The sequence below is a fragment of the Sesamum indicum genome, linkage group LG8 (assembly GCF_026168435.1).
Source record: "Sesamum indicum cultivar Baizhima isolate 11 linkage group LG8, ASM2616843v1, whole genome shotgun sequence".
NCBI classification, from domain to species: Eukaryota; Viridiplantae; Streptophyta; class Magnoliopsida; order Lamiales; family Pedaliaceae; genus Sesamum; species Sesamum indicum.
Genome location: NC_142664.1, coordinates 29,349,966 through 29,370,030, shown reverse-complemented (window position 1 = coordinate 29,370,030; position 20,065 = coordinate 29,349,966). Strand labels below are relative to the sequence as shown.

The 20,065-nt window shown below is 35.5% G+C and overlaps 4 protein-coding genes and 1 non-coding gene across 11 annotated transcripts; 2 read left to right on the top strand and 3 right to left on the bottom strand.

The window, feature by feature from the left end:
* Nucleotides 1-1,207: 1,207 nt before the first annotated feature.
* On the top strand, nt 1,208-3,520 carry LOC105169363 (uncharacterized). Of its 4 annotated transcripts, none has more exons than XM_020695611.2 (3): nt 1,208-1,476; nt 1,912-1,997; nt 2,113-3,520. In XM_020695611.2, exon 3 carries the CDS (start codon nt 2,125-2,127, stop codon nt 3,193-3,195), a length of 1,071 nt encoding a protein of 356 aa, XP_020551270.1. In that variant the 5' UTR covers nt 1,208-1,476; nt 1,912-1,997; nt 2,113-2,124; the 3' UTR covers nt 3,196-3,520. The 4 variants fall into 4 exon arrangements, with proteins under 4 accessions (XP_020551270.1, XP_011088053.1, XP_011088051.1 ...); XM_011089749.3 differs by having other exon boundaries at nt 1,212-1,476; nt 1,912-1,955; XM_088883443.1 differs by lacking the exon at nt 1,208-1,476 and adding an exon at nt 1,483-1,773 and having other exon boundaries at nt 1,912-1,955.
* Nucleotides 3,521-6,355: 2,835 nt separating this feature from the next.
* On the top strand, nt 6,356-7,766 carry LOC105169361 (uncharacterized). The gene has a single exon (XR_016066732.1). It is a non-coding gene; the product is annotated as an uncharacterized LOC105169361 (transcript).
* A 586-nt stretch (nt 7,767-8,352) lies between these two features.
* Nucleotides 8,353-10,689, bottom strand: LOC105169362 (protein sym-1). Its single transcript, XM_011089748.3, has 4 exons — nt 10,160-10,689; nt 9,729-9,957; nt 8,966-9,090; nt 8,353-8,825 (listed from the first exon to the last, which is right to left on the bottom strand). Exons 1-4 carry the CDS (start codon nt 10,526-10,528, stop codon nt 8,742-8,744), a joined length of 807 nt encoding a protein of 268 aa, XP_011088050.1. The 5' UTR covers nt 10,529-10,689; the 3' UTR covers nt 8,353-8,741.
* Nucleotides 10,690-12,484: 1,795 nt separating this feature from the next.
* Nucleotides 12,485-13,083, bottom strand: LOC105169359 (uncharacterized). The gene has a single exon (XM_011089746.3). It carries the CDS (start codon nt 12,869-12,871, stop codon nt 12,677-12,679), a length of 195 nt encoding a protein of 64 aa, XP_011088048.1. The 5' UTR covers nt 12,872-13,083; the 3' UTR covers nt 12,485-12,676.
* A 3,910-nt stretch (nt 13,084-16,993) lies between these two features.
* Nucleotides 16,994-19,992, bottom strand: LOC105169358 (methyltransferase). Of its 4 annotated transcripts, none has more exons than XM_011089745.3 (8): nt 19,325-19,992; nt 19,156-19,229; nt 18,420-18,562; nt 18,279-18,325; nt 18,077-18,185; nt 17,907-17,968; nt 17,641-17,755; nt 16,994-17,396 (listed from the first exon to the last, which is right to left on the bottom strand). In XM_011089745.3, exons 1-8 carry the CDS (start codon nt 19,481-19,483, stop codon nt 17,245-17,247), a joined length of 861 nt encoding a protein of 286 aa, XP_011088047.2. In that variant the 5' UTR covers nt 19,484-19,992; the 3' UTR covers nt 16,994-17,244. The 4 variants fall into 4 exon arrangements, with proteins under 4 accessions (XP_011088047.2, XP_088739570.1, XP_088739572.1 ...); XM_088883444.1 differs by having other exon boundaries at nt 18,420-18,601; nt 19,325-19,483; XM_088883446.1 differs by lacking the exons at nt 19,156-19,229; nt 19,325-19,992 and adding exons at nt 18,663-18,846; nt 18,958-19,149.
* Nucleotides 19,993-20,065: the final 73 nt, after the last annotated feature.

Below are 20,065 nucleotides of genomic sequence, written 5' to 3'. Positions count from 1 at the left end.
TTACCCTCATACGTCTTCACAAATTAATGCATGAGAGAAGGTATATATTCACGATTATAAGAGTAGTTTAATCGAAAAAAAATTATGTAACCTGTAATAAATATCAATTTTCATTCAATTTTTTTGTTAATATCAGCAAAATTGATAAAATTGACCAACAGGGGACTTATTGTTAGACGAAAGTAAATCTCAAGAGCGCTAGATGTAATTTCTCAAACCACAGGGGGTCTACGTATAATTACACCAAACTTCAAGGGATAAAAGTGTAATTGTCCCATATATATGTGTGTGTGTGTATTTGAAAAATTGCATCTTTGATCCCACACGATAGATATTGTTGCACTTTTAGTCAACAGATTACAGGTTTAGTACATTTCATCCTACAAACTAAAAGATTGTAGCATTTTTGTTCCAAATGCTATAATTTTTTATCATATGCAATAAAAAATACTATATATTTTTTTTATCCTATGAGATCAAATATACTAACCCAAAAAATACGGACCCAAATAAACAATTATATCTACCATTCGGGATCAAAAATACAATTTTCTCTATATATGCTCGTTATGACAAAATACTAAATTAGATTAAATTTGTTGTGGCTAACTCAACTAATGAAATCGAACCATCACAAAATGTTCCTTAAAAACTCATAGGACAATGTTTAATCTGATCACACCAATATAGTAGAAATGAAACTTAGCTCCGCTGAACTTCGTATTATAAGTTGATCCTATATATAATATACTAGTTATTATAGCACGTGATTCCCGCGAACATATAAAAGAATTATAGTGTGAGATAATGAGGAAAAAAATTATAATATAAATTGTAATAAATGTAGAAAAGTAAGGTGGGAGAGAAATATGGAGTAGTAGGCCGTTCAAAGGAAAAAAAATATAATTGTGAGATTATTAAAATATTGAAATTACTAACATGACTAATATTTTTAATCAAAAGAAATAAAATAAATGATAAATTTGAGTATTCAAAAATTGGCACGATAATATTTTTTTTTATAATAATATAGAAATATTAATATATAAAGTGATGAGGTCTCCGTTTTCAGGTTGTCTTAATCCTAATGGAGAGTATTAGAAGAAATTGGAGCTAATAATTTGTTAGGGCAACCAATTTGGGAATTTATGTGCAGCCTAAAAAGATTTAGCGCCATGAGGCGCCTTGGGGTGCCAAAAGATTGCCAGAGTTGGCAAGGCACGTGACTAGAAGTAGACAACCAAACGCGGCCTTAAGTCCGTAGCCAAAAAGGAGCCGGTCTGGATGATATGTCAGGACGGGCTAAGCTTAGATTACCTCTTCCGTGTTTGGCTTTGTTCTTGCTCCTTAATTTAGATTTTACAAACAGAATTCAACTCAGGAAAAAAGACGGCCCCTCGACCAAACTGGCAAATTGGGGACGGAGACCGAGAAAATAAGGAAAAATAAAACCCCAGGCTCGAGCTGCAAAACTAGGTCAATTTCTCTCGCTTTCTTGCTCTTATTTCCCTCGAAATTCAATTCGATTTCTGGGTTTTGAATTAGTTGTCGGAATGTGAACTTTGTCCCGATTGTGATCGGAGTTTGGTTATTGTTTATCGGTTTTCTAAGCGGTCTTGCTCCAATTCAGTGCAATTAGTTTCTGGGTTTTGTACTCTTTTGTGCTTTTCACTAAAATGTGAATGGGTTTGGATTGAATTGATTGCCATATTATATCTGGCATTTATGCGTTATTTCTTTTCCCCTTCCTTTTGACACAATAATTAGTTGAAGGTACTATTTCAGAAATATTATGTTAAATGTTGTCTCTTTACTGTTGGTTAGTAAAATTGAGGTTTTTGTTCGTCAAAGTAGAGAGATTAAGTATTACTCACCAGCGATAAAAATTTAATCTTGATTTTATTTTGACAGGAGAGTGTTCTTTCTAAATTGTAATCGAGCTGATCCGTATCTGGGTAATGTTCCTTCCGAATTTCTAGTTGTAATATAGATAATGGGTATGGATGCAATGTATGGTACTAACTGGATTTTGGCAATCATGAGATTGCTATTGTTGGATATGATTTACTAGCTTACTAATTTGGATCTGGTGTTTTCTTGTGTGTTATGTAGTTTAAACTAAAAATGGTGGCCAACCATCATTTTACTCGAGTGGACACAATAGAGCTGAAAGATCTTATTTATCGGAAGATAGGGCACCAAAGAGCAGAAAAGTACTTTGATCAGTTGAAGAAGTTCTTCGGTTTAAAGCTTAGCAAGGTTGAGTTTGATAAGAGTTGCATACGCACGATTGGAAGAGAGAACATTTCTCTTCATAATAGGCTTATTCGGTCTATTGTCCAAAATGCTTGTCATGCTAAAATCCCGAATCAAAGGGCTCGAAAAATAGAAGGAAACAGTGCCAGAATCGGAAATGGTTACCAGAGGAATTGTCTGCAATCTCTTTACGGTGATGCATTCCCTCAGTCTCCTCGCAAGTGTAGGTCTCCTGTCAGCAGGGATCGCAAGTTTCGGGATCGTCCAAGCCCTCTTGGGCCACTGGGCAAGAGCCCTAGTATCACATGTGAAGAAACGGTTACGAGGATTTATGAACAACAAAGTGAAATGGAATTGCATTCACTTGGCAGCAGGCCTCCAATTGATGTTGTATCAGTGGAAGATGGAGAAGAAGTTGAACAATTTGCTGGAAGCCTGAATGTCCGGAGCTGTAATCCTGTTACTGCTCCTCTAGGTTTTTCCATTAATGTCGTTGGTGCTCGTAAAGCTCTTACTTGTAGTTATTCATATAACAATTTTTCGGAGACATGTCAAAGTAGTTGTGAGTTACCTGATACGAGATCTTTAAGGAGTCGTTTGCAGAAGAAGTTGGCATTGGAGGGAGTTGAAATCTCTTTGGACTGTGCTAACCTATTAAATAATAGCTTGGATGTTTTCCTGAAGAGATTAATTGAGCCATGTATAGGTATTGCTGGATCACAGTGTAGAGATCCTCATATTATTGGCAAAGAATCAAATAATCAAATTTCATCTGGGTTGAATGGCGTATTACCCAGAAGATTTGCAGAAAGACCGACTCAACCCAAATACATAAATATGTTGGATTTTCGTGTGGCAATGGAGTCAAATCCTTGTATACTTGGGGAAGATTGGTCTATACAGCTTGAGAAGATCTGCCATTGTGCCTTAGGGGAGTAAATGGCACAATTTGGAAGCAACTTATTGAACAAATGATGTCGCAACCTGCTCTGAATGTTCACTTCTAGTTCTAACATGGTATCCACTGGAATTCCTGAAGAATAAGTCATGATTCCTGAAGACCGCAGGAAATCAAGGTACCTGGCTGCATGTAGATAGATGTTAACAGCATTAGTTGCTAGGAAGGGGAAGATTTATACAAGCAATTTTACACATTTGATAGTGTTTAGCACCTTATTGCCTTTAGAGTTTGATATAATTTTTTAAATTTTGCTATGTACGATATGTTTGTTTCCAATGAGAAGAAGCATTCTATCTCATAAAAGGGGAAAGAAAAAAAAAAGAGTGCAAGGGAAATCTGATCTCATAACATCACAAATGTCGGAATATTTATTCTGACCATATAGCAATTGCTTTGTGATCCCTTTCCAATTTCATTCACCCTCCTCTCCCTCAAGCTGCTGCCATTTACCTGTGAGTCTGAAAGGCTGCAACCCACGTTTCTGTAAATTCAGGAACCAGAATAGATTTTGGCTGAACACCCTTATTTAGGTTATGTTGCAACTAGTGGGGTTTGATCTTGCCAGCACATATCAAAAGATCAGTTACTTTTGCTTTAAATTTCTTTAGTTTTCACAATCTTGGGTACAGATGAGAGGCACTTTCATGGTCGCTCATTCTGTTTGCTGAGGACTCACATTTAGCTCCTAAGTCCGAAGGTAGTGGTTTATTAATTACAGTACAAAGAAAATGACTGAGAAAAGGTGCAATTCATGATTTTGAGAAACAATTGCTTCATCAATACTGGAAATTGAACATAATCTTCTGCAATTTGGGCAAATGTCAGTATATGATTTAGAAAAGCAGAATAGCTGATTCAAGAAGGTCACTACTATTGAGTAGAGTCAGCATATACAAGAACTAGCTGTTCTGGAGTGCAAATCTGCCTCTTAGTGTGATAATTGGATGACAAAATAAACTAGTATCATCATAGAAGCGAACAAATACAAGGAGAAGGGCAAGAACTACTGCCCTTGAGGAACAGAAACCAGCAACAGCATAATCTCCATCACTAGTTTCTGCAAAGAACTCAGATCATTACTATGACTAGTCTGCTTGAAGAAATGAGGACTCCTTAACATCTTGCTCCTGCTTTTGGCACAAGCACTACACCGTAGCTTGCAAGGAATTTAGTGAGTTGGCTTTGCAGATCCATTCCACCTCTTACAGAGACAAGCAGGGGGATCAATACAGGAGGAATTTAGTGAGTTGGCTTTGCAGATCCGTTCCCCCTCTTGCCTAGACAAGCAGGGGAATCAATGCAGGATTGGCCATCATTTGCCATCAGCGACCAGTAAACCCCTCAACTCAAACCAACTTTTGTTAAGCCTGCCATGTAAGTCGTGTAAACCGTCTATAGGTATAAAAATGAGTTGATTATCAGTGGCTGCTGAATTTAAGACCAACAGAAACAGAACTGGATCGACTCCAATACAGACATTACGTTAAGATCGTCTGATGGTGTCATAACAGCATCAAGCAGTTAGCGATGAAGCATCTCATATGCTCTCATCAGATCTGCCCTCATCAACCACAAGTCATGCATCCCATATTTCACCAACGGAGGCTGCAAAGTTGGAATAGAAGGCAGTTTGTGTAACACAGTTACATTTGCAGTGATAACTCCAGAATCTGATTGAATATTGTGCTTTCAGCAGCTTACTTACAAGCAAATGATCTTCATTCCTCTTGTTAGAACTAGTGATTAGTTTCTGTCATAGTTCTTGCGACATAAAGCACCAAACTTCAAATATATATGTTCGTTCTGAGAAAATACTAGATTAGATTAATTTTTTGTGGCTAACTCAATTAGTGAAACCGATCCATTACAAAAAGTTCCTTACAAAAACTCATAGGACAATGCTTAATCTGATCCTTACATTCACACATACAGTAGAAATGAACTTAGTTCCACTGAATTTTACATTATAAGTTGTTCTAGTATTGCATTGAGAGTAAAAGTAATACAACTATGACGAGTTTTAGAAGGTAAAAATTATACAAAATGACGAACTCTATATTTTTTATGAGAATAAAAACTATACAAAAAAACAAATTCTACGTTTTGAGTAATTGGTGGTTGTGGTATCCAAATAGAGAGTATAGAACAGATTGGAGCTAATATTATGTATAGAAATCTGTGCAGCCTAAAAAGATTTAGCGGCATCAGGCGCTTTGGAGAGCCAAAAAATTGCACGAGTTGGCAAGGCACGTGAGTACAAGTATACAAACTAAGAAAATGATTGCTTACTTCTTACTACCCAAAAAGAGCCGGTCTGTATGATATGTCAAGACGGCCTAAGCTTAGATTGCCTCTTCCGTGTTTGGCTTTGTTCTTGCTCCTCTATTTTAGATTTTACGCACAGAGTTCAACTCGGGAAAAAAGACGGCCCCTTGATCAAACAAGCAAATTGGGGACGGAGACCGAGAAAATAAGGAAAAATAAAATCCCACTCTCGAGCTGCAAAACTAGGTCAATTCTCTCGCTTTCTTGCTCTTATTTCCCTCGAAATTGAATTCGATTTTCTGGGTTTTGGATTAGTTGTCGGAATGTGAACTTGGCTCCGAGTGTGATTCAAGATTGTTCATTGTTTTTTGTCTCCTAAGCTTTCTTGTTCTAATTAAGCGTAACTGGTTTCTGTGTTTTGCTCTGTTTTGTGTTTCCAAATGTGAAGTGGGTTTGGATTGAATTGATTACTACATTATATCTGGTATTTATGCGCAATTTTTTCTCTTTTCCCTCCCTTTTTGACATAGTAATTATATTGAAGTTAGCATTTCAGACTGTTAGATGATGTCTCTTTACAGTTGGATAGGAAAACTGAGGTTTTTGTTCGTCCAAGTTGAGAGATTTAGTATTACTCCCCAGCGATAAAAATTTAATCTTGATTTTGTTTTGACAGGAGAGTGTTCTTTCTAAACTTTAATCTAGCTAATCCGTATCCCGGTAATGTTACTTTGGATTTTCAAGTTGTTATATAGATAATGGGTATGTATGCAATGTATGGTAGTAAGTGAATTTTGGCAATCGTGAATGCTATTGTTGGATATGATTTTGCTGGCTTACTAATTTGGATCTGGCTGTGTTATGTAGTTTAAACTGAAAATGGTGGCCAACCATCATTTTACTCGAGTGGATACAATAGAGCTGAAAGATCTTATTTTTGGAAGATTGGGCACCAAAGAGCTGAAAAGTACTTCAATGAGTTGAAGAAGTTTTTCGGTTTAAAGCTTAGCAAGGTTGAGTTTGATAAGAGCTGTGTGCGGATGATTGGAAGAGAGAACATTTCTCTTCATAATAGGCTTATTAGGTTTATTGTACAAAATGCTTGTCTTGCTAAATTCCCGCCTCGAAAGGCTCGAAAAGTAGAAGGAAACACCTCTAGAATCGCAAACGGTTACCAGAAGAACTGTCTGCAACCTCTTTATGGTGATGTTTTCCCTCAGTCTCCTCGGAAATGTAGGTCTCTTGTCATCAGGGATCGCAAGTTTCGGGATCGTCCAAGCCCTCTTGGGCCACTGGGTAAGAGCCGTAGTGTCACATGTGAAGAAACTGTTACAGGAATTCATGGACAAGAAAGTCCAACGGAATTGCATTCTCTTGGCAGCAGGCCTCCAATTGATGTTGTATCAGTGGAAGATGGGGAAGAAGTTGAACAATTTGCTGTAAGCCTGGATGTCCGGAGCTGTAGTCCTGTTACTGCTCCTCTTGGTGTTTCAGTTAATGTTGTTGGTGCTCGTAAAGCTCTTAGTTATAGTTATTCATATAACAATTTTGCCGAGACTTGTCAAAGTAGTGGTGAGTTACCTGATACAAGATCTTTAAGGAGTCGTTTGCAGAAGAAGTTGGCATTGGAGGGAGTTGAAATCTCTTTCGACTGTGCTAACCTTTTAAATAATAGCTTGGACGTTTTCCTGAGGAGATTAATTGATCCATGTATAGGTATTGCTGGATCACAGTGTAGAAATCCTCATATTCTTGGCAAAGAATCAAATAATCAAATTCCATCTGGGTTGAATGGCCAATTACTGACTCAACCCAAATACGTAAATATGTTAGATTTTTGTGTCGCAATGGAGTCAAATCCTTGTATACTTGGGGAAGATTGGTCGATACAGCTTGAGAAGATCTGCCACTACGCCTTAGGGGAGTAAACGGCACAATTTGGAAGTAACTCAGTGAACAAATGATGTCACGACCTGCTCTGAACATTCACTTCTAGTTCTAACATGGTATCCACTGGAATTCCCGAAGAATAAGTCATGATTCGTGAACAGTGCAGGAAATCAAGGTACCTGGCTGCATGTAGATAGATGTCAACTGCATTCACTGCTAGGAAGGGGAAGATTTATACAAGCAATTTTACACATTTGATAGTGTTAGCACTTTGTTGCCTTTAGAGTTTGATATAATTTTTCAAATTGCTATGTACTATATGTTGGTTTCACAATGAGAAGAAGCATTCTATGTCTTGACCACTTTGTGGTTGTAAGAATATTATGCTACTTAATCTTCGGTTACAAAAGGGGAAGAAAAAAGGAAAAAAAGAGTACAAAGAGAAATCTGATTCATAACATTATGAATATCAGATTATTTGTTTTTACTTATAGGAATTGCTTTGTGGAGCACCTTAGATGGCTTACATAGTTTTAGTAGATATTGCTTGTAGAAGCTGCTGCAGATTCCTGCGAGTCTGAAAGGCCGATACCCACGTTTCTGTAAATTCAAGAACCAGAGTACATTTTGGCTGAACACCCTCATCATTTAGGTTATGCTGCAACTAGTGGGGGTCTGATTTTGCCACCACATATCAAAATGTCAGTTGCTTTTGGATTGGCATTCTTTAGTTTTCACAATCTTGGGAACAGATCAAAGGAACTTTCGTGCGTCGCTCATTTTGTTAGCTGAGGCCTCCCCTTTAGCTCCTAAATCGGAAGGTAGCTATTTGACAATTATCGTGCAAAGAAAATGACTGAAAAAGGTCTAATTCATGATTTTGAGAAACAATTACTTCATCAATACTGGGGAGCGAACACAATCTGCTGCAATCCGGGCAAATGTCAGTATACGATTTAGCTACACTCAAGAAAGCAGAATAGCTAATTCAAGGTGGTTACTACGAATGAGTGGAGTCAGTATATACAAGAAATAGCTGTCCTGGAGCACAAATTTGCCTCTAGTTGGATGACAAAATAAACTAGTATCATCAAGAACTACTACTGCCCTTGAGGAACAGAAACCAGCGACTTCATAATCTCTATCACTAGTTTCTGTAAAGAACTCGGAGATCATTACTATTGACTACTCTGCTTAAAGAAATGAGGACTCCTTAGCATATTGCTCCTGCTTTTGGCACAAGCACTACATGGTAGCTTGCAAGGGATTTAGTGAGTTTGCTTTGCAGATCCATTCCGCTTCCCACCGAGACAAGCTGGGGAATCAATACAGGATTGGCAGTCATATGCCATCAGCGAACAATAGCTCCTCAACTGGCACCAACTTTTGTTAAGCCCGCCATGTAAGTTATGTAAACCGTCCATAGGTACGAAAATGAGTTGACTACCAGTGGCTGCCGAATTTAACACCAACAAAATCATAAGCCCATCTTGTAACAAGACATTTACAGAATTTAGATATCAATAAATCTCCTTCGCCTAAAACGACGAAATGAGGGTGGAGGGAAGAAAGAACCAATAGTTGGGATCTCACCTGTAGATGAACAGGGATGAATTTGAATGTCACAAAATCGCAAAGTGGCCAGTACATAATGCCATTAATCATTGTAGGGAGCAAATCACGTTTCAATCTTGCAATAATCTCTGAACCACTTTCACCTGAGAAAGACAGTATAAAGTGCAACATATTAGAACTGGTGTCATACTTAGTTCTTGATAAGAGGGTTTACAAGAAAATAAGATCCTTTCATCATGTAGTATGTGCTGCACTCACATAAAGTAGCATAATAATACTATAACAAGTTTTATGTTCGCAATTACATGAAAGGTTTCCAGCCATTGAAATAAACACTGACTACATTCCAAAAGCATCCATTAAAATAGAAACATCCAAAATCTTCACTTCAGACATATCTTCTACACAAATTTATGAATATAGATAGATCATCGAATAGAGCATAATTGAAGTAACACTGCTCTAATGTGAAAACGGATGTACGATTATTGCATATCGAGTCCATAGCATCAAAAATAGAATCCCTATTTGCCATTCCAGGAAATTCCAGTTGCCTACCAGAACAGCAAATGTCGCGCAATCACATTCAACTATTCAAGACCCTTCAAAATGCCCATGGAGGTGTTACCAGTTACAGAATACGAACGTAAACAATACATTACACGATCTTTGCAAGAAGATGATTTCCACACATTAAATTGTTCAGAGTATCAAAAAATTCTTCAAATAGACCCCGATTACTTAAACTGCAGATGATATCAAGATGAACACTTTGTGGTACCTTGCAGAGCAGCATTCACAGAGAAGAATATAACAGTCATGGTAGGCCCATACAAAGTCTGCCCCAACGCCATTTTCTTAAGCGTCGATAAAAGATCACGCTTAGGGAAAACTGTCGACATAAAATTGTACCAATAATGCACTGAAGGCCCTAATATCAACATTCCATATCCAGCCATCCGCAGAGTTCTAATCAGATCATACTGCTCTGAACTCTCCCCTACAATCGTCTTGTACAAAAGATAGATTCATACGACAAGATCAGTCAATTGAATTATCAAGAAGAACCGAACAAAGCCTACTTTCTTGTATCAAAGCAATAGGGAGAACAAATTAAAAAAAAAAAAAAGGTCTCTTTTTTCCGTTACTAGTAATAAATCAAAAGAACAGGTAAAGGGAATTCTTTATGCATCAAATGAAAGAACGGTATACCTGGGAGGATACATCGGCCGCGGTGTAAATGAGAGCGGAGGTGATGCTTTTGGTGGAAATGGGTCGGGCCTTGAGCATGCCCAAGTACCACCCCACCAACCCGGATTTCTGGGGAGACGATGATGCCCTCGAAGAGAAACGAGAAGATAGCATTCTAGGAGCGGAAAACTCAGGCTCCTTCGCCTTGCGGAAAGTAGAGTGTGTAAAACGGGAAAAGCTTTTGGGGTGATGGAGGTGGTTACCAATATTGTTGGGGGCTGTAACTGGGTCGGGTATGGAGCGTCTCAAACTACTCCTCCATATGCTGTGTATGGGATGGTGGTGCCACTGGGTTTCTAGGAGTCCGTTTCTTGCTAATGCGGAGGCCATGGATTCCGACGAAAGATCTCCGCCGTGTGGTCGGTGTGGGGTTTTAGGGAATGGGAGGTTTCGGAGGAAAAGAGACGAAAAACGGTAAGATATGTGGGGACGGAAGGAAAGGTCGCAGTTGGAAATTTGGTGTTCTTCAGCGTGGGGGGGTGTCCAGTCTGTATACGCCTGAGAGGATGTGAGTTGCACGCGCTTTAAACATATAATTACATTGCATTATATGTTTAGTATAATTATACATAAATTTTATGTCTTAAAAAGTTACAGTTAATATATTTTTGGATGTTTATTTTAATATAACAAGTAGATACATTCATCTTTCAAAATTCATACTCTTTGTTGATATGAACAAAAATAATAAGTTAAAATTTATATTTAACTTAGTTAACTTAATATCAATTTTTTGTAGATTACTATTTCAAACGTGTTTTGATATCTAATTATTGTTAGAGATAATTACACTGTCTTTTTTTCTAGAAAAAAATTTATATAATTATACGTAAACTTTTGTTGTTTGGATAATTACATTTAGTGTAGATAATGTTTGTCTTTTTTAAAAAAATAGATCTATATGTCGGTCAAAAGTCATCAGATTTATCGATATAAGTTAAAAAATTAAATAAAAATGCATATCTAATCCCAATTGACTTAGTATTCACTTATTACATATTAAATAAATATGTTCTCACAAAAATACTTTATAAGAATGAAAATATACATCGACACATACATTATGGTGTAAATATTAACAACAATAATTTAATTAAAAGATATTTATTTAACGTACAATAACTGGTAATAAATTAATTGAGAATAAATATATATTTTTTTGTTAATTTTAATAATTATCAAACTGAGGGATAGCAAATTATTTTTTGAAGGAGCAAGTGTAACATCATCAGTGGTGTGGCGCGTGGATGAAGAAGTCCTCATGTTTCGTCGCGTCATTGCTCTTTTACAGTTTTTGACATAAAAAAAAAAAAAAAAAAGGAAGAAGAAATGAGTAGTTCCAGGAGTTTGGGCAACCTCTTACTACCCACCACCCACCATCTCTTGACACGTGTCCCTTCAACCCAACACGTAAGCCCTCTTTGACACCTGCCAATCTTCTCTCCTTCCTTATAAAATGTTTCAAAAAATAATTGAATAATCTAAACTTGAAATACTATTAATAATTTCCAAAAATGATGAAGACAAGATAATTTTTATTTCAATACATTTAATTTAAACAGTTAAAAATATATTTTTTCCAACTTATTTTTAATAAATAAACACTTAACTTAGACTATTACAATCACCTCTTAATATGGGTCAAAATTTTTGGATAAAAAAAGATATATCGGTACTCTAATTTTACCTATTTGAATATAAGATTATTCATAAATATTAATCATATTTTACCATTTTTTATAATCACTTTGTCAAATTAAAATTCATCAAGATTACATTTTAATAATAAAAGTTGAATTGTACAACTTTCATTATCCATTATGCACATTCAATCTACAATTGTATAATTAATTAAACAATTAGAAAATTAAAATACATAATAATATATTGCCAAATCAATTATTTTAAAATGAATTATGGAATGATGTAGCCAAACTATACCTAAAGTTATGTGATCTAATTTCATTTTTTAATATTAAAAATTATTTAACTAAGTTAGAAAACAGTATCATTGTTCTTAAAAAAGGGGCAATCTCATTTTAGGTTGATTTAGATGTGTGCGCTACTACTCTAAAATGGACTAAAAGGAGTGAGAGGGTTTCACCTAAAAACAAAAGGAGTAGGTTGGGGGGGAATTTATTTATTGAATTTTAATTATGCTTTCAATGATAATAATTATAATTCCATGTATCGCGCAAAATTTGACATTTCTTCTATTAGCTTATAAAACTAACACAAAATAGGAGGAGGAAAATAAAAATTAATTCTAAGAAAAAAGAGAAAATAAAAAGGAAGAAACCGAAACGGTTTCGTGGATTCAAACCCCAAGCACCGACGTAGGTTGGATTCGCGAAGGAGAAACACAGAATCGGCCGACTGAAATTCCATATTTCTATACATGAACAGGCAGGAAATCAAAAGGAAAAACAAAAATATAAAGGCACAACATAAACAGAAAGACGATTTATCTGCAACAAATCAGGGGATTTGCTTCTTTCCGGGGCGATCGGCGGCCTTGAGAGTCTTGTCGATGAGTTTCCTGGCCTTGCGACTGCGAATCTCGACCTTAACGCTGGCGCTCTTGTCCATCTTAACGTACGGCTTCTTCGACTTCTTCAACGATCGCACCTTCGATTTTATCGACTCCACCAAATTCTCCAACTGAATTGCCATCTTCACTCCCGGAAACTATAATAGGTAGGAGTAGAGAGAATGGTTTTGAGTAGAAATGCTAGCTTAGTTTCATCTGAGATTGATGAGGGGGTTTTGAATCTGTGGGGAAGAGAGGGAGGGAGGAAAGAGTGAAGAAAGTGGGGAGAGAGATGAAATGGTATGGGAGCTGAAGAGAGAGTGTAAGGTTGGTCTGAGCAGTGGTATTTAAGGGGTTGAATGGGCGAAGAGTGGAGAGTGTAATGCTTATTCATTATTCACTCTCCCATCATTTTTATCTTTTATTGTTTTTAAGTAATAAATACGATAAATCATTTTACAAAACAATTTATTAAATCCTTTTAAAAGAAAACGAAATTCTCAATTTATTTTCAATATTATAATCAATTAGTTCCATATGTTTTATATTAATTACAAATTAAATAATGTATTATAAATTTAATTATTTTATTTTATTCAAACGCTTCAATCATTTTTTCTCAAAAGAAGACGTACCATATTGTCCCAAAAACAGAAAAAAAAAAAAAAAAGACGAAATAGCATCTTATAAATTTAAAAAAAGTATTTATAAACTTATTAAATGTTATAATTAAGTTGCGTCAAACTCAAACGCCCCCTTAATTGAAATATTGGGAGGATAACAGTTTTTGACGTAATGAGTTTTGTGATGTGATTAATTTATAATTTATTGTCAAAAATTGGAAAATATGAGTGGATGAAAAGACAATTGACAAAGACATAATATGCTTTTTTCTTTCCCTAAACTTGAAATTCTCTTAAATGTAGTAAAATAAAAAAACTTTATTTTCAAAACCAACTTTCTCACTAAAGCAACAATTATAATATGGAATAATTACACTCTCTTCTTTTGAGATTTGGTGTAATTACACGTAAATTTTCTATAGTTTGAAAAATTAACTTAACACTCATTAGATTTGCTTCCACCTAACAAATAAATCCCTTCGTTAGTTAGAATTCACTGAATTTGCTGATATTAATGAAAAAACAATTGAATAAAAATTGATATTTACCCTCCATTGATTTATTACTGTCTTGTTACAGGTCAAACAATTTTTTTCCGAACTAAATTACCCTTTATAACAGTAAAAATATACCTTTTCATATGCATTAAAGCATGAAGACGAATGAGGCTAATTTGATCATAAAAAAAATTATTTAACCTGTAATAAATTAGTACTATCAATTGAGAGTAGATATAATTTTTTTTTTCTGATTTTTTGTTAATATTAGCAAATTTTGTAAATCTTGATTAATAGAGGAGCTTATTTATTAGACGAAAGCAAATTTCTTCAGATGTGCTAGAAATAATTTCTCAAACCACAAAAAAATTATATGTAATTATACCAAATCTAATAACAGGAGAATGTAATTGTCCCTAATAATAATGTGACACCATTGATTCAAAAAACTATACAAGTCTGTTTATTTTGTCAACTCTAATATGAATTGGTTTTGGGAGAGAAACAATGTAACGAAAGACCTTTTTGAGTCCCAATTCTTGTAAGAAAAGAATTTTAAATAGAAAGAAGGACATGGCAACGAAATTCAGCTCAATTCTGATTGTTTTCACATGATTGTAAGAATTAATACTCCTCACCCATTCCTTAGTAAACCACTTGGCAGAATCTGCTCAAAGGTACATGCACTCACAAATCTGTACTAAAATATTATGCCACGTGATCAATATGCAGACCCTTACTTTCTTTATTTGCATTCCCATTTTTACCAGCATTCAGTATTATCGTGTCCAATCCAATTCAAACTTCGGATACCAATTTAACTTATCAAATTTTTTTATTTGATTTGATAAATAATAAAACTTTTCAAATTAATCAACAAACGAAAAAATTATAAAAGTGTTAAACCTGTATTAACACTTTCACAAAGTTTCAAAACTAACTATTATATATATATATATAAGTCCCATTTAATTTATGTAATTAGACATGACAAAATTATTAATTATGTATAGTTACATGTTTGAATTCGTAATATTAGAGCTCAGTATTAATATCGATCCGAGCTTGGTAATCCTAATTTCATTTCTTTATCAAACTCTGTCCATACCTAATTTTTCATATTCATACTAAAAACTATGATTTTACAAGCTAAGGGAGGAAAAACACTGCTAATATTAATTAGGGATGATTACACTTTCTTGTCATGAGTTTTGACATAATTACACGTAAATCTTATGTTGTTTGAAAAATTACATCTAGCACTCTTAAGATTTGCTTTCATCTAACAAATAAGTCTCACATTAGTCAAAATTCACTGAATTTGTTGATATTAATAAAAAAATTAAAAAATAATTTAATTTACCCTTGATTAATTTATTACTGACTTATAGCTTGTCAAATAATCTTTTTATGATCAAATTACGCTCATACATCTTCACACGTTAATGGATGTCAGGAGATATATCTTCACCGTTATAAGAGTAGTTTCGTTCGAAAAGAATTGTTTAATATATAATAAATCACTTTAAGCCAATTAAGGGTAGATATCAATTTTCATTCAACATTTTTGTTAATATCAATAAATTCGGTGAATTTTGACTAATGGATAAACTTATTTGTTAGATGGAAACAAATCTCAAGAGTACTAAATATAATTTCTAAAATTATAAGAAGTCTACGTATAATTATATCAAATTTATCCCTATTAACTAAAATGGAAAAAATGTGAAATATCCCGTAAGTCAAAGTAGCAACCCAATAAATTTGACTTTAATGCACAATTAAAAGAAATGAATGAAATTAAAATTTGAGTCAAGTTTGGCAGCCACAGAATGTTGAACAGCGGTCAGTTCATTCTAACCACAAAACCCAAAGCAGCTATATCTATATACATGCAACTCTAGTCCTGTTGCATTAACTGGAGAAGTCAGACTTGGAAAAATTGGTTGCTGATTTAATGAAAATGGATTTTTTCACATATGCCCATGTAATAGACTTAGAACTCAAAAATATTTCAAAAAAAACACAGAGAATAATGCGGTTACGCACTCTAAGAAGTAATAAACTAAAACAGACTGTATCTGGAGGAATTAATTTTCAACCAAACTTACCTTTCAAGAACAATGTATCAATGTCAATTTTCCCCAGTCTTGACCTTTGACATTGTGATTGCTTGATAGAATTGGAGGGGTCAGTTGAAGAGGCCACGAGTCCCGTTTTACATTACAAATTTGACAGTACGGACTGAGGATAACGATGTGTGGGACACAGTTCCGGAAGCGTGAATCCTCCTGTTGCGTAATATAAGACAATGACAGCGTTGTATGATATACATTAAAGTACTGGAAATCTTTAGGCAATCAAAGTCAACCAATATAATAAACAGTGATCACTTATATTAAAAAACAAGAACCGAGACTTGAGACTTCAGCTCAGATCCGGGACTGACTCAGCAGAGCCCTAGAAAAATACCTCTCTGGGGAATATGTTATTCAATAGTGTCTTGAGACCTGGAAAACCACAAGAAGCCTTCCCCAGCTGAGATAGTTCTGCTCAGATTTTGATCTAAGGAGTTGTCGGTACTCTGGAGATGACCATTGGGGTTCAAGAATGGGCAAATGAACAAAAAGATAAGAAAAAGGAGAGAGATCAAATTAAAGGCAATAATAGCACAAACAAATCATTCGTCAAATCTCGGATGTAATATTTACCTCCCTTCTCTTTGATGTACGACAAATATGTGAAAGGATTTGTACGACGTCATCAACTAATTTATGCAGAATTATTGACTTAGAATAATTTGCGGAACAGATGAAGTTCACGTTTCCAACTTCACAATCACGTAGGTCTATTCCTGAAGATTAACTTCCAAATTTGGATGTAATGCAGCTACATTCAAGAAAGTCTAACCAATCAAAGGTGAAGAAATATACTGAGCGTCAGACACAAAAGGTAGGGCAATGCATAAAGGAAATCTCTCGAAATCGAAAGCTAAGACAAAAAGGCAAAAGCACCAAGCCACAAAAATCCTTCAACCTCTATGAACATACAAACTCCTACATATGCTCAACATATTAAGCATGGCTAAAACCCAAGATATAAATCTTGTACCCATTTTACGGGCACTAAAGACAATATCCAAATGTAAAGGAGAAAAAAATAACTGTAGCACTATTCATTATAAGCTTTGACATTCCGTGCAATACCTTTGGTTTCATACAATGAAGGACCCTCCAAAAAGCAAGGTACCACAAAAACAAGTACTACGTCAAGAAACTATAACCAAAGAGGGTGAATTAAACAGGAAGATACAGAGTTCCACACTAATGTGATGTTAAGGGATGGGAATATATAAAATACATCTCCTTAAGAACAGAAAGCTTCCCCGAAGTGCAGTTAAATTCTGGCAGTTTGCTGGGAGTCAGACCATAACATCAGAGCTGAAAGGAGAGCCACTGTAGCAGTTTCAACACGCAGGCGAAGTGGGCCCAGACCAACAGCAATTGCACCAGCCTCCACTATAGAATTTAACTCCTTCTCGGTGAAGTCTAAATATAGTAGGTTTACAATCAATTGCAAGTGTCCAGAATGGCCAAAAAAAGATGCCATGAAGTTTGGTAATCCAAGGTCACCACACAAAAACAATAATCAATTGTTTTCATTTCCATAAAAAATTGGATGGTAGAGATTCGGGAAGACAAAAAATGGTGCAATGTTGATGAATACTGAAAATTTTTACTCTTATTTAGATAAGGGGGGTTGGGTTTGACATGGAGATTGGTAGCTACTAACCTCCTTCTGGTCCAATTATTATGACCCCACTAGGTTCTTTTTGTAGAGAACTAAATGTATTAAAAACAGGAGTAGCCTCCGCAGCAGCCACCAAAGATAACCTTGAGTGCGCTACCTAAATGGAAGATAAGGAGGAAAACGTAAAAACTCACATGAAAGAGAAGACAAAGGTTAACAAGTAATTTTGCAGCTAAAGAATTAAGCTATACAACAAAATTAAACAAATTTAGATGATAACTAATAATGAGGATAAAGCAGATACTTACAACCGGTAGGAGTGCACCCACTACAATAGGAGGCTTCAAAATCATTTCATGTAAACGTTGACCTGTAAAAATAGAAGCATTTGATGAACAATAAGAATGAGATCATCTAATCATTATCACGATAACGATTTCAAATGATCAATCTGAAATGAGGGAACTGCAGGTTTTACTTTGCTTCGCTGCAGCTAGAATAACTCGCTGCAGTCTGTCCACCCGATTTTCCGATATTGACTGAGAGCGCTCAGTCAATAAAGGAGTAACACTGGATGCACCAAGCTCCTAAGAAGCATAGATTGAGAGGAGGAAATCAATAGTGTCAATAGGCGTTGCTTTTATAAAAATAGTACCGTCACAAACAAATGAAGAGCATACAGTGCATTTCTCCACTAGCCAATCAGCTCGGCCTCCCTTTAATGTGCCTTAAAAGAAACAATTTAAAAGAGTTACAGAACCCCAACAAACAGGTAAATGGATGAAAGGGAAGAAAAACAAAGATGATTTTCTGGAACTCACTGAAAGCAGCAAAAATATGCCATTGTGGGGTCATAGGAGAAATTAGTTTTGGGTTCTCCAGTGCTATAAAATCTACCCCTGCACGATCAATATTCTCTATGCGCCCGCCAACCAAACCTCCCTTTCCATTAAATAGCTCTACCCTTGAAGAATAAAAACCTAGATGAATAAAGTCATTCAAACTGATAATAAATTAGAGGAGCTATTGTGAGAAGCATTCTCATCGAGAAAACAAAATGTTACATCTTGAGAAACTCCGTCGCTTGCATGCGTCTTCACGAATTACATAATCTCAGCCCCTGGGCAAAAACCTTCATAGCAAACTTTTGTGAAGGTTGCCCATTAGAAAACAGAGCCTAGTATCTCCCATCTTCTTAAAACCATCACCTCTGTTTATTTAAACTTTACATGACTGATCAATTCTTGCCTGCCGTTTGCTCCAAATAAGAACATCAGAAGAAGGGCAAGCTAACTCCAAATATGGACCATACCCAGATTAAATCAACAAGCGATATTGTGCCACAGTAATTTAACTTACTCAGACTGACACGGATGTTTCCCACCTTCACTCCCTATTCTTGGATTACATATAATGCAAGTAAAAGAAGGATAGCAATGAGACAAGTTCTTAATATCCTCTTTATTGCAGAACCAATCAAAACCCACCAATATATCAAGATTATGGAGCTCATACAGAGAACTAAGACAAATAACAATGCCGCTAAGGAAGCCATACCTATCGTTAATTCCTAGCCTCAGAACCCTAGTCATGTGCCAGAATTCATCGCCTTCCACACGCACAACACCACCCTGCAAATCATGAAAGCAAGCACTCAAAATACATTCATACACACAAAAAGAGGAAAAAGAAACAGGCACATAGAGAAAAAGGAAAGTGAACGTGCCTTGGAAGGGGGTAGGGTTTCGGAGAAGAAGCGAGGAAGGCCTCCGCGCGACTGGTTGGTACAGTCTGAAGACGATAATGAAAATGCCCGGAAATTCAAATGCAACGAAGAGCGGTTCAGTAAGCTGAACAGGCGTGGATTACAGCCTAGGGTCATCATTTGCAGAGCTCGGCCTCTCGCCGCTGGCGGGTTCCACGGGAATCCAACTCTTGAACTTGATGACAAATTGACTGTAGAAATCGCGTCAAGGGTCTTTCAGGTCGTAAGAAGCAGGAGTGCAGGGAAATGGTTAGTAGGATTTGCTTTACATAAGAAAATTATAATATGTTTATGTTAAATTGTTTGAAAAGATTTGAAGGAATTAAATTGCGTATTATTCTTTTTATTGGGTTCATAAAGTTAAATTCGAAAGGAAGAATTTAAAGTAATTACGAGTAAAACAAATTTTAAAGTAATTATAATAAATTAAATTTAAAGAATTGCATAAACAAGAACCAAATTGAAATATTTCTTAAGTACTAAACATATGATATTATCATCAAGACATTTTTATTGATTTGTAGCAGCAACACGGCCCTTTAATTGATTTGTGTATGCGCTAGGATTTGAAATAGAAAATTCATCTGAAAAGGGTTGCGAACCATATGTTAAGAGCATAAATGAAAACTGAAAAAGGAGTTATAGTCAAGAGATGATTCTAATTGTAATTTACATAGTCAAAAGAGATGGCCTTACGCCTTG